General features: G+C 33.1%; 1 protein-coding gene across 4 annotated transcripts in view; it reads left to right on the top strand.

Moving 5' to 3' along the window:
- The window catches only part of LOC124539657 (complexin), a 327,849-nt gene that overhangs the window by 278,968 nt on the left and 34,717 nt on the right, over positions 1-14,164 (top strand). Inside the window, exon 1 of one of the 4 annotated variants that reach the window (XM_047116962.1) lies at positions 424-687. The exons of the other annotated variants lie outside the window; for them this stretch is intronic. Within the exon in view, the coding sequence (XP_046972918.1) occupies positions 675-687 (13 nt within the window). The 5' untranslated portion in view covers positions 424-674. Of the gene's footprint in view, positions 1-423; positions 688-14,164 lie in introns of those variants that run through there. 4 annotated transcript variants of the gene reach the window in all.

Below are 14,164 nucleotides of genomic sequence, written 5' to 3'. Positions count from 1 at the left end.
GTTAAGGGGGAATGAAATATACAGCCAATTTTTCTTACTTACTTACTCTTTTATTTATCAGAATCATTGTATTGGCGATCGAATGGTTTTAAAAAGGATCTTTTTTATCTCCTGAAATTACCTTTTTCATTATGCGAGATAAAACATAGATAAAGTACCAGGATTTCATAAACGCCCGAGAGATTTTGCATCAAGAATATTTCTCGTACAAAGCGATATCGACAATTACAATCATTATAGACACAAATTGACGGGAACCAACTTTTCCTTCCCCATTACAGATTGACAATAGCTCCTCCATTTCCCTTTGCACCCACTTAAGCGCGCGAGTGTGAGTGAGGGGTGTAAGTACGCTTGCGTCTGTGAGCGTGCGCCCCGCACTGCATGGCATAAATAGGGACGCATACGGGTATCAGAAGCATTGGCCTACCGCCATCCGCGACGGAAGGTCGTCTCGTGTTCACAATGTAATTTCTCGTTTACTCCTACTTCTTTCTGCTCTCCTAGTACTAGTTAACGATACGTATCATGTATTCTCTATAGAAATAAAAAAAAAATTTGGTGCTCAAATTCAGAAACAAAAAAAAAGATATTTTTTATATAGAAGCTTTGTTATGGCGATCTGTTAGGATTAGGGTTGTAGTCAATTTATTGAAGAAAGTGAAAACTTCAAGATGAATTTCATAGGTAAGTGAAAATGATATTACTTATAGTTTTTTCCTTCGAACTGATCTTAGTTCAGGAATATTTTCGGTAATTTTTAATATTAACACTGCGTCATTCTCAGTTGTGTTGGACGCAATAGTGCGAGTGTAATTTCGACTCGAAATTTTCACATTCAATTTAGGAAATTAAACTTTATACGAACCGTTTCGATATTAAAATTACACTGCGGTTTTCCCATACATTTTCATTATAAATTACGTTATGTATTTCAAGTTGTATTGCGTTCATTTTCCGCTACTGTTTTGTAAAGCAGATTAATGCGTAATATCTGCATTAAAACTATGATATTATTTGTCTTTAATAATCGGCTTAAAATTCAATTATTACCATCGAACATAAAGACAATTTAAGCTGTTTTAATAAACCATGGTTTCAACTTAATTTGGCCTTAAGTACGGCCATTGTATAGTTTAAAGGCATGAATTAATAATATTCTTATTTAAAGCACATTAAGTGAGACAAGGTTCTAATATTAAATAAAAATGAACTTCATAATCGTCCTCTCCTATAACTGACCACTATGATTATTTTCCAACTGGCGACCAGATTTCTTTCATATTTACTCAAATGATCCTGACGGATGCCGTTGGTCAACACTCTTCGTACAAAAGCTCGTAAAACCCATTGGTTATAGTTTCTGTTGTAAATTACTATTACTAATAATAACCTTGATTTTATATATCTAAATAACACAACTAGTATGAACTGTGCGTCAAAAGTTATACGTATTGTCTCAGAACATTAACAATCATATATTAACGCTGTATAGATCCGCGAATAGTTTTGTCCATATACACCAAGTTAGATCTGATAAGAAAAACTAATAAAAAACGATTACTCAATTTTATTTAATAAACGATATACACTGATGGTCTCACTTAAAAGATTAACGAGCGATTGTTTAGTTAATCGTTAAAAAATCATAATGAGAAGATGGCTTAATATTATACATGAAATATCGAACGCTGGCGGTCAGAGCAAACGGTTTTATTACAATTTTAAAAATGGAATCGTATTTATTCATATATTTTTTATATTATCTGTAATAAATATTATAATATTTTCGTAACAATAAAATGTTTCAGTCACATTAATCCCACGTAATAGCTGGTTAAATAATGAACTATGGTCCATTTAACTTGTAGCCTGAACTCGTTCGCTGTAACCTGCATAGCCTATTTGGCACCACGCCAGAAGGGTTAGCGAGCCTTGGAACCGTTACACTATTACATGTAAGGGATTGTGACCTTTATTCTGTTCAAGTAAGAATTATAATTGCTCGACGCTAGCCAGAATTACTTTTAATAAATTCGAATAAAATAAAACAAATGTTTGCGTTTCTAAAATTATAATTTTACGTAACAATTTTTATGTTTACTATACTACGATATATACATATATGCAATTATTACGATATCTTTTGTAGGTTTAAGAAGTATTGGTCTGTTAAAAAAAGATATACTTATCATCTGACTATAGATAGACCAAAGATATATATAGTTATTGAGATTGTAGGAAATATTAAGCATTACATCGTCAACTCGACGCCAACCGCGAGAACTAAGATATGTATGGAGTAAGCTGCATCATGGTAGAATATTGACGAATTTGGCAACCAAAAACACAAAATCCTATCAGTAAACAAATTTATTTAATTAATAAAAATTAATTTAATTATTAAAGTATTACTCTTATTTAGAAATAAAACATCATCCATAAATAAAAAATCTGAAAAATCAATCAAAACCGGATGTCTTAAATATTTTTATTACACAAGAAGCAATACCACCTACAATACTTCACAGTTTTATCCAATTTAAACCTGAGCTATTGACGTGACAATCATACCCTAGTATAAAATAAATTACTTAACAAATTCTCTTCACAAGAAATGGTTCACAGCACACGCGAATTAAACTACAACAATAGTTAGTATGATGTTTTCGTTCTTTATATGGGATATTATTGTGTTTCCTTTCTTCACAGTTTTAAGTGAAACAACAATGATGACTCGGCCTTTGCTTAAGATTTCGCTCTTTTGTCAAATGTCAGCTTTATTTTATGAATAGAGTGTTGTGAGCCGCGATGGTTCAGTGGTTACGTCACGTGACTGTTTACCGAAACAACGCTGGAATTTCATGTACTTAATTTTAGAGTAGCTTTGTAACATAATCTCCAAAAGAAAGAGATGAGAATAATATATATCTTTCGAACAAAAATGAATTTTTAGCAATATTCTGAGAAAGTAGCTTATGTAAATAGATATCTTCAAAATTATATTGGAGCAATCAGGAAAAATACTCTCCGAAATTAAAAAAAAAATCGAAATCTGGTAACGAATAAGATAACCTACCTATTTTATATAGTCGGTTAATAAGCATTTTCTTACAAGCTCCAGCACATACAGAAAAGTCGCAACACTAAAAAACAATGTCTCGATTGTCTGTCCGCAGTCTAATGTCATGGAAATGTTTTAAAAGCCAAAGTTCACGTAATTAGTTACAAATCATTTACGCTCGAACAATTATACAGGTTTTAATGATATTTGACAAATAAGTCAATTATACCGTAAAGTATACAGGAGGCTTGTTATTTATTATTCAAAGGATTTCTCTGAAACAATTCCCATTAAATGAACAAATCGTATTAGATTACTTTAATTAGATTATCCACCAATCATAATTAGAGCGACATGGGCTAAGCTCCAATACTTTTTCAAAAGAAAAGGAGGTCCAGTCCAGCAGTGAGATTTGACAGCAATACATGCAGATACTAAATCAAATGTAAGTTGTAAGGAAATTATGTAATGTTCAAATATCATGAGCAAGAATCGAACCAGCGTCCTCTGACGTATGCGCCCGGATTCCCAACAATAAATACGCCAGTCAGCCAGAACTACGCTTGTGACGGTAGTTAATAATTTAGACACTGGCATCAAGCCAGATTCTAGATGTGTAGGTTTCCGAGCGATATATAAGCTAGATGTAGGGTAATTTAATTTTTTTCTCACGAACAACGCTTCTTTAAATAAAGATAGAAAAATGTTGGATACATTTGTGTGGAATAACTTGTTCCAGTTCTTTCAGCTCGGTTGAAGTTATTTTCATCGTGACAAATAAATTCATTTCTTTTGAATTGGTTTCGGACCGATTTCGGCCAAAGTGGCCAATATAGATCCAACTATGTAGAATATATAATACTGTACTTCACTCACTCGCATAGTTTGATAGAACATAAAATTGACTCAAATGTACTAATGAAATGTAATGTCCAGATTGCAGAATAACAGCTTTACGTATTTACAATATTTACAAACTTGGGCCGGTTTTATAAAACGAAAAATACAATAATAATTCATTGATGACGTCATTACACCATACGCCTACTTAGTATTGCTGTGTTCCAATTTTAAAAGTACAGTTTTCCAAGGCACATAACATCTTTATCTGGGAACTTGGGCCCAAGATTGGTGGCGCATTGGTTTGTAAAGATTTCTTAACATTTCTTACAGCGCCAACGTCTATCAGCATCTATTAGCATATCTGCGTTATTGACGCAAAAACAAATGTCTATTGACTTTTGGACATCAGGGTGTTTGCCCTTAAGAGCTTAGCAATGTTTTCAATTAATATTACTAGTAAAGACAGAAAAATAAATTTTGTAAGTTTCCTTTCCTCACTTTGCCAATACGCTGCCAACTGTATATTAAAGTCATTTTGTGTCTGTAGTTACTTTGAATATCAGATTACAGCAATAAATTACCATTTTGTATCGGAACCTACTGGTAATAACTTACAGTACAATAATTTTACGCTACGTTTGATAGTCTGTGAGCAAATAAATACAGCGCCTACATAACATTTCTCTACGCCTCTACGAAGCGAGACGGTGTCCATAAATTATACTTAGATAAAAAACAATCAAAGAAGTAGACCCTACAATAAGGCTATACACAACATTACATCATTACATTTACAACAGCCTGTAAATTTACCACTGCTGGGCTAAGGCCTCCTCTTCCTTTTGAGGAGAAGGTTTGGAGCATATTCCACCATGCTACGCCAAAACGGGTTAGTGGATACGGTGATTGATAAGCGCATTAAAATTCTCTGATACTTGTCTAGTTTTAAACCCAAAATCATTAAGATGCGCGTATTCTAACCACTGGGCTATATCGGCTCAGACACAAACAGGCCTCTAAACAAAAAAAATCTCATTATAAAGAACCTAAATCTAAGAAAGATCCTTTAATAGAAACCGTCACAAATCTTTCTTAACGTTTATAGCGCGAGAGTGACCATTATATAAATCCTTTCTTTGTCACTTGTATTGTATTAGAGGAGGACAGATAGATGGCTAAAAGGAGTACAGCGATTTGCTTTCAGACGGACATGGATTAATCCACTCTGCCCCCCACAAGTACTTGAGGTATATAAAAGAAATGCAATATAGTTTAATGATCATGTGTGCTGTATACATACCTATACTATATACATAAACAGGGGAATTTTATTTCATACCTATCTAGGCTGTGTTCAATACTTTTTTCTTCCTTTTTTTACTTTAATAATATTCAAGAAACAAATAAATATAAGTTCTTGTATTTTGGATCGGTTACTTTCTTGAGTATCTGTACTTAAATTATAATCATTCATTATTACTATGTGACTTACTGACATTATTTACTTGGTGGTAGGGCTTTACCGCCAATCATTCAGCGAAACATCAATACTTAGTACGGTTGTGTAATTAGAAAGGTAAGCCAGTGTAACTTCAGGCACAAGGAACATAACGTCGTAGTTCCCAAAGTTAGTCGAGCATTATTTATATAGGAACTATTTATTTTTTCTTACAACACCCCTAATTCTTATTTTACAAGTTAGCCCGCCCAACTATTAAAAAAAACTAACTCTATAACAGGAGAAAAACATTCAAATTTATTTTAAAAGCAAAAATGGTTTATAATTTTAAATATCGAAAAGTATAGTTCTAATGTTTTAATAAACAAATACGCTTTCAATATAATTGGATTGAGTTCATTTGAGTTCTACAAAATAATCTAATACACGAGCCCCGAGGCACAATAATTAAAGCGATTTATTGCTAAACAATAAATGGTAAAATTGAATTGAATTTCAATCGAGTATAAACAATATGGCGGCAATAAAGTGGAGTGTTTCAGATCTAATTAAAACGTTCAAGTGTTATTTCGTTATTATTTTTATGAAGTTTACGCGCACTACGAATGAGTGGAGTGTTTAAGAATCTTTAAATTAGTTTCATGATTTATGTTTATGAAAGTAAAATGTCTTCGTATTTTTATCATTACATAGTATAAAACTAAGTTGCTTACTGCATCTGCCCCTATGTAGGCTAATATCTTTAAAATTACAAAGCAATACAGAATTATTCCTTATCCAATTAAGTTACCTTAAATACTCGTACACTGTGCATTTAATATAGCTTGATATGACCTTCTACAATTAGTTTAAAAGAATATTTTCGAAAATATTACTGATTTTAAATGTCCCTGACATAGCGGTTTGTATTGTCTAATGACAAAAAAGGTTAGGTAGGTAAGGTAGGTTTAAAAATGTACGTATTCGTTGTATCAAATATCAGGATACAATTATTATTTCGTTTATTCTAGGCTTTCAAACTGGCAGCTAAAATTTACTAAACAATATATTAATACAAAAAGAATTTACTAATTTTCACAAAAATATAATTTGATCAGTATGTACATAAAATCTACACATCAAGAAGTGAAAATATTAAATAAAATAGTTTCGTAACTTCATTAAAAACATTGCGGCAAGGATTTGTTACTTCGGCTTCCAAAGCTGAATGATATAATTTGCCTTATACACTAATGTATATACCCATATTTGACTTCGCATTGAGAAAGAATACCTACTGAGTTTCAAGCTTAGCTATCTTTAGTAGTATTACATGCCAAGTTATTGGAAGATTATATTCAATTCAATCGTGTGACGTCACGGTTCGAGCCTATTTTTAAGAGCTCTAAATAAAAGATATTTAGTGTTTTATGTTTCAGTTCTAAACGTTCGAAAGTCAAATTCGCGTGTTCTTTTTGTTGCTTTCGTTCGTAATCTGAATTCCTGTGTCTGACCTACTCCGAGACACGTAAGTGTCTACCATAGTTCAACTGATAATAGAATAAATATATTACAAATAAATTTAAGATTATAGCACTGAAATTCGTTTCAACATCACATGTAAATTACGAATATTATCATACACGATGAGCTATATATGTTTGGGTAATAAACATATAATACATATGAATAACAGCGCATCAGATATTTATACCTTCATTGCATTATATCTTCTTTGAAAACAAGCTATAAATCCGAAATAAAATTGTAATAAAAAAAAATACTTTCGTTTCTTCCTGGAACCTTAAATTCCATTTGTGAAGATACGGCCAGATTCCATTCCTACACAGAATAGGAAGCGAATCGCCTGTCTCGGTTATCTAATCGAATAACTCCATTTCCCGAGGACGGTGACCGAGTCGCAAATCAATGTTTTTATTGTAACAACTAAAATCGATATTCGGTTCGCGTTCGGAGATATTTCATGTTTTTTTTTATGGTATAAGTTGGCGGACGAGCATATCGGCCACCTGATGGTAAGTGGTCACCATCGCATAGACAATGACGCTGTAAGAAATATTAAATATTCCTTATATCGTCAATGTGCCACCAACCTTGGGAACTAAGATGTTATGTCCCTTGCCCCTCCACTCTCCCTTCACACCGGAACATAACAATACTGAGTACTGTTATTTGGCGGTAGAATAACTGATGAGTGGGTGGTACCTACCCAGACGGGCTTTCACAGAGCCCTACCACCAAGTAAAGATGTACAAGTCATATAAACAGCGGAATAGAGTCCTTTCAAATTATGTAAACAAAATCACCAATGTTTTTCTAAATAATATTATAAATGCAGTATGTTTATGTCACGATAACTGCTCACTCGATCATTATGACTTGCATACGTGTTATCAGCGGTATAGAAAACCGACCATATGAACTCACGAGTTAACGTAATACAGATTAATTAGGTTGAATATTCTGCTAGCCTATCTAGGTAAGCGCAAACCTGTAGTACATTTTTTAGTCTAGCGGTGCACTTTGAAGGGCAAGTAAGTATTTGTGTTTATAATTCATCTCGTATTCGATGGTCAAAGAAAACATCGTGAGCAAACCTGCATGTGTCTAATTTCATAGAATTTCTACCACATGTATATTCCACCAACCCGCATTATAATATGTTCAAAATCGTTTCCTCAAAGGGAGGGGAGGCCTTAGCCCAGCAGTGGGAAATTTACAAACTTTTGTTACGGTCTACGGGCGATGGTGATTGTTGGCTCGTTTCCTCATTCGTCTACCAATTTCATAAACATAACTCTGGCTGTATCAACATAGCTATATATCACATGAAACAAATTCTTTTTCCTCGTTGCCTACATATAAACTACTTTCCATATCGCGTGGCTGCGATACTCCAAGCGATATATACGGCTTCGTAGACACATTACTTTTTTGTTATATAATTGTTAAAAAGGTTTCTTAACAGTGAAACGTTTTGCCAACATATATAAATACTTAAATATTGTAGTGTCAATTACAAATTTATAAATTTATTCATTAATTGTCTTTATTGTCGGCCTGTTTCAGGCTTCGATAGAGGCGTGTTTTTATCTATCTTAAATACAAGGATGCCTCGTTTCTTGATAGAAATAGGTGAACACCTATTTGTACCACTTTCTTAATATGAACATATACAAATATATATTAATATTATAAATGCGACAGTAATTGTTTGTCTGTCTGTTTCTCTTTTGCGAACTAAAACAAACCAAACACTAAAGTGAATTTGATATTTGGTATGAATCAAGCTTGAACTCCAAGGTACGCTACATTTATACACAGGCTACATTTTTATGCCTTAACAGAAACCGCGGGCGGCAAATAGTAAATAATAACTTCTAGCTTGAAGTAACTTTATGGTAAATATAAACAATAAGTTGATCTGGAGTCTTAGATATTGATTTTCGCAAAAACTGAAAATAGTTTATTGTATACCGATTAGATTATATTAAAGAAAATAAAACAAAAGTAAAAAAATATATATGTACATTTGCATTTATATATTTGTGTAAGTTTTGTCGTATATAAAGTAATTGTGACGATCTGTGCCCAATTTTATCGATTTCCTGATCTCAAAGAAATAGCCTGAAAGCGATCACTGAGCGATAAGGCCGCCTTAGCAGGGCTTATATTCAACTTGTTATTTCTTTTTCTACCCTGACTTTGTATATAGCGTGCAACAACACAATACATAAGGCAAAAGCGAGTTGAAGGTGCTTTGTGTAAATTAGTAATATATCTTACTTGGTAGGACTTTTGGGCAAACCATCTTGATGGGTACCACCTATTTTTAATCCACCGCAAATCAGCAGTACTTAGTATTGTTGTATTCTTTGAAAGGTGAGTATATCAATGTAACAGACACAAGAGTTATAACATCTTAGTTCCGAATTGGTGAAGCATAGTCGCAATAATATTTAATATCTTATACTGCTAGACATTCGTGAGGAATACCATCACTTGTCCAACAGCCTACCAAATACATAGTTACCCCATCTGAGGTATCAAAATAGAATTAAAATGTATTTTTTTGCTATGCTATTGTGAACGCATCATTTAGTTTTTATAACACAAATAATGTACATTAATATATGTCTTAGTTTTGAGCCGAGGGACCCACAGGGCTAATGCATTGTCGGTTGATTATCAACATGTGATAGTCAAAGAATACATGCAGTATTTATTATATGACCACAAATTAAACACATAAAATTAATTGGTAAAAACCCACAATATTAGTTAAGATTCCCGCGTCCTAACCACTGAGCCATCTTGGTTTTTACCGACCAATACAAATGGCCGGTATAAAATAATTCGTAACTTAGCAAATGGTGCGCGCGACATGTTATACGGTTCGAAAATTTCAGTTTATTCGGACCCATGTGGAAGCATAAATTTAAACCATAAAAAAATATCGGAAAAGGTTTCTCGCTTTGACCGAAATATATTTGTAATCTATATTTTTGTTAACATTTATTCGTTCGAAGGAAAAGTAAATTTCGATTTAAAAAAACATCGTTATAACCCATAAACAGTAAGATAGACTAATCGCAGGTTGTTTTGAAAACAAGTCAGTTTGTAAGACCTAAAGTCTTTTAAATGAAATGACATTTTTTACGTTCGTGTATACAACCAATTGGAATTTCTTATTGCTTTTAAATAAGTTTTATCATTTTATAAGTAGAGATAATCATGAAAATATCTATTATACGTAACGAAAAGTAATACAGTATTAAATACAAACAAAAGATTATGTATAGAATAGGCTAGGCTATAGGCTTGTAACTTACTACGCTGACCTTGACGTATTTGGTTCGAAGTTATTAATGTGACATTATTTGATAATATGAGATGCACAATTTAACACGATTGAACTAAATAGTGTCTGATTAAACTTGGACCTGTGTTCTTGGATTCCTAGCATGTTTCATCCAGTGTCAGTTATCTTTCCTATTAACTTCTAGATTCGTCCAGACGTCACGCAGGTACACATACATACATCAGGCAGAAAAATCTCGGTCTTTTTCTTCTATAATATGCATTCACTACACATTTAAATCAATTACTTACTTGCATACTTTGCATAGTTCAACTGCACAGTAAGTGCAAGGAACACTGGGAAAAAACTCAATAGTTGCGAAGAACTGTATCGATAGGATCTACATTACGAACCGGTGGTAGCTTTACTTAATAAACTTTTTAAAATTACGATTCAAAAGTACTTGCAAAAGCATCCTTGAATTAAGTATATTTTGATTAAGATTTTTTGAATTGATCTTGATTATCATTTGAAATATTATTCGGCTTTCGGCTGAAATTTGTTGATTTTTTATATCGACAAATATAAATCATGTCGGCGAAGTAAAACTAAACTATTGCAATGCCCAAATCAATAGACATTAACCAGCGGGTAGTACTCGGTACATTACGTTCATCATAAACAACACACGTGCTGTTGTCAAACGCTGAAGAAAGGAAATAATAATACTTTTTTCCACTGATATCGTATCCTTATTATTTATATATAAGTTATATTAACACTATTGCTAAACAGGATATCTACGCCACAGTTACGTCTGGAGCCAGTAGAATTTTATAGATATACAAAAACTAAATATCTTTGATATTAGATATAAAAATATAAAAATTGGTCTGAATTTTGTAATAACAAAACGAATTATAATTTATCGTCTTCGTAAAATGTCTCACTTTTTGAATACCATGCGGTATTGAATGGGGTTGGTAGATAAATTTGGCAGATTCTTATCTACCGTGTGCAGGTATAGGAGTATCCTTATGGTTTTTTCTTTCACCGCTGAACACGAGTTATAGTGTAAATAATTACAAACTAAGCACATGAATACTGTAATGCTTGCACCGGGTTTGAACTCAGAATCATCGATTGTGATTTACCTATTGCAATCTCGGAACCATGTCAGCTGTCCTGACATTATTGTAGAAAATATGTTTGACATATTTTATTTATTTATTCAATAATCAAGACATTATTTTGTCGTCTGTCGAGCGAAGCAGACGGGTAACGGCTAGTTCTGTATTTCAACTCAGAAACAGGAACGCGCAATCAATTTAAGCCGTATCGCGGAATCTCAATCAATCCAACTCAAAAAACTTCGACCACAGACGGTTTTTTTTAATTCGAAGTCGTTTCCCGTTCGACGTTCAGTTTCAATTAACACAAATCCATCTTCCGGACAGTCGGTTAACTCGATTGAACGCGATCGTCGCAAGAAAGAAAATAACTTCCAGCTGTGCCGCGCTTAATGAAATAAATATATACGATCGACATGAATGTGCTTTATACGAAACGCTAATCGAAACGATTCTTACAAATAACCAATACACTCGTACATAAAAACATTTGGATAGAATGTGGTTTGCAGTTTCGTATTATCGTAATGCATGTTAGTAGTATATGTTGGTACTCTTAAACTCGCTTTGTTTAGTATTGGTAAAATTGTTTACCTCCCCTGATTTTTAAAAATATATCGAGTTAATACTTCTTAATAAAACACAGCTTCGCTTGCCTCTATGGTGTTGGTTGTCATGTGTTAGGCTGCATTGGTTCGGCAATGAAAGAGCGACAGAGACAGATAGACAGCGTTTCTTTCTCATTTATAATATTAATATAGATTAGTACATAGTTTAGGATAATGAAAAATGCGTCGGCTGTAATTGGTCACCAAGCAATATTCTTCATTTCCAATATCGCCAATACGCTTCCAACATTGGCGACTTGGATAATATGTCTCATGTGCTTGTAATAACAGATGTTCACTCGCCCTTTAAACTCGAACACAATAAAGTATTGCTGTTTGTATCTAAAAATGGCTGGTTCGACCAACATATAAATGTGATTATACCTCAAATGTCTACCAAGAAGGTAACTAGCTCGAAGTCCAGCGCAGATCTGCTAATTTATCAATATCAAGTAAAATGTAATAAAAATCCATGGACAGCGGTGAGCCCGTGGGTGTTGTAAACTTAAAAAAAACGGATTATAACATTACAAACCCGGAACACTTCCTATCTGTATATCCTATGGTATAGCTATTTGTTTTCATAGTAATGAATAACATATTTAAATTACATATACATATGTGTATAAGTTTGATCATTCTTATTAGAACATAAAACGTAATTATTTCGAAACCTTGTAATTGAATGAAGCCATACAAAGCGTGTTGTTCACGAACTTGCTTGTCATTTATATAACATAACTAACGACTGGCATCAACATATAATACTATTGTTATATCGGAATAAAACGCATTTCCTGTCGTGCTCATATTAAAATGTTATATTTTGTTAGTCTAGCGCAGAAAGGAGGTCGTAATATATTGTTTGTAATTTAATATTATTTTAAAAGAATATTCTGTATCTGAGCAATGCAATCTGGGTAACTTCAGGGCAAGATTGAATAGGCTTCTACTATGTTCGTTTCTACAACATAGTTATCACATTAAAATTAACCGAAACAGAAATACTTAGTATTATTGTGTTCCCCCTTTAAGTGTACACAAAGAACATGACATTTCAGTTGCCGAAGTTGGTGACTATGTAAGGGCTATGTGATATTTCAATGCCAATGTCACATAAGGTGGCAGTTTACCAAATTAAAAAATATGTTTCTATATGTGTAAAGGTATGATGTCCAAAGCATGTGTGGACGTAGCATTAATGATACATGTTTTAGACTGTCAATAGGATGCTTATTCACTTACCAAATTGAGAAGTATCTCTTATAATCAGTCTTGACAAAAACGTTACAGTTTCCTCGTATATATAAGGCTCTATGTACACGTTTTATTATAGTATACATTCCAGTCACGTAGCGGTATTTATATACAAATGTGGACACAGCCTGTATCAATATCGCGTCACCGCACGACGTGATATGAACCCAACATATTTTATTTGACATATCCTTTATGAAATGTCGTATTAAGCAATTGTTTGTTATTGTTCTTCACTGTATATCTCAATTTGTTATACATTTGTACGTACATGAGTTATAGCGCAGTGGACAATAGTAGTCTAGAAAAAATAAACAGCACGCTAAAGACCCAATCAGATCCACGAACTCGGATCACGTAATTAATTCGTCTTATCTCCAATAAGAACATAAGAAATATTCATCGGGAAATAGGTTAAGATAAATTCCTAAACACCAATTCATAATTCCACTCCATTTTTCTTAAACGCGACCGACAAGACCGGGCTTATTTTATTAAATTCAATAAAAAATGCTCGGGAGTTAAATTCGCGAAGACTCTCGCTCGGGACTTCGCCTTTTTTAATTAACTCCTCGAGAATCCTTTTACAGTAATTTCAATTTCAGGGATCATTTTTTTAAAGCTCTTAACCAACTTTTAGCCGTAAAGAAATAAACTTTTAAAATTTTCTGAACGCTTAACTTTTAAAATAATAAATTAAATAATATCGATTCTTTATTTTACGACGTTTTAAACTACTCTTTTATAACAAATCTAAACAACGTAAACATAGGGAGTTGATAGGGCTACGTGATGTGGCTACGACGTCGCTCACGCTACGTGATGTTGCTACGACGTAGCACGCGTCAAGAAACTAGAGCTTGATAAAATTTTAAATAGCTATTATTGTTCAGTCTTCTGATCGTATTGTTTATGAAGGTTATTAATACGTAATTGAGAAATATATTTGAAACGGATTGTAAATGTACAAACGAGAGTACCCGCTCACCTCAGTGCGAGTAA

Source organism: Vanessa cardui, chromosome 23 (genome assembly GCF_905220365.1).
Source record: "Vanessa cardui chromosome 23, ilVanCard2.1, whole genome shotgun sequence".
NCBI classification, from domain to species: domain Eukaryota; kingdom Metazoa; phylum Arthropoda; class Insecta; order Lepidoptera; family Nymphalidae; genus Vanessa; species Vanessa cardui.
This window is presented reverse-complemented; position numbering and strand designations above follow the sequence as displayed.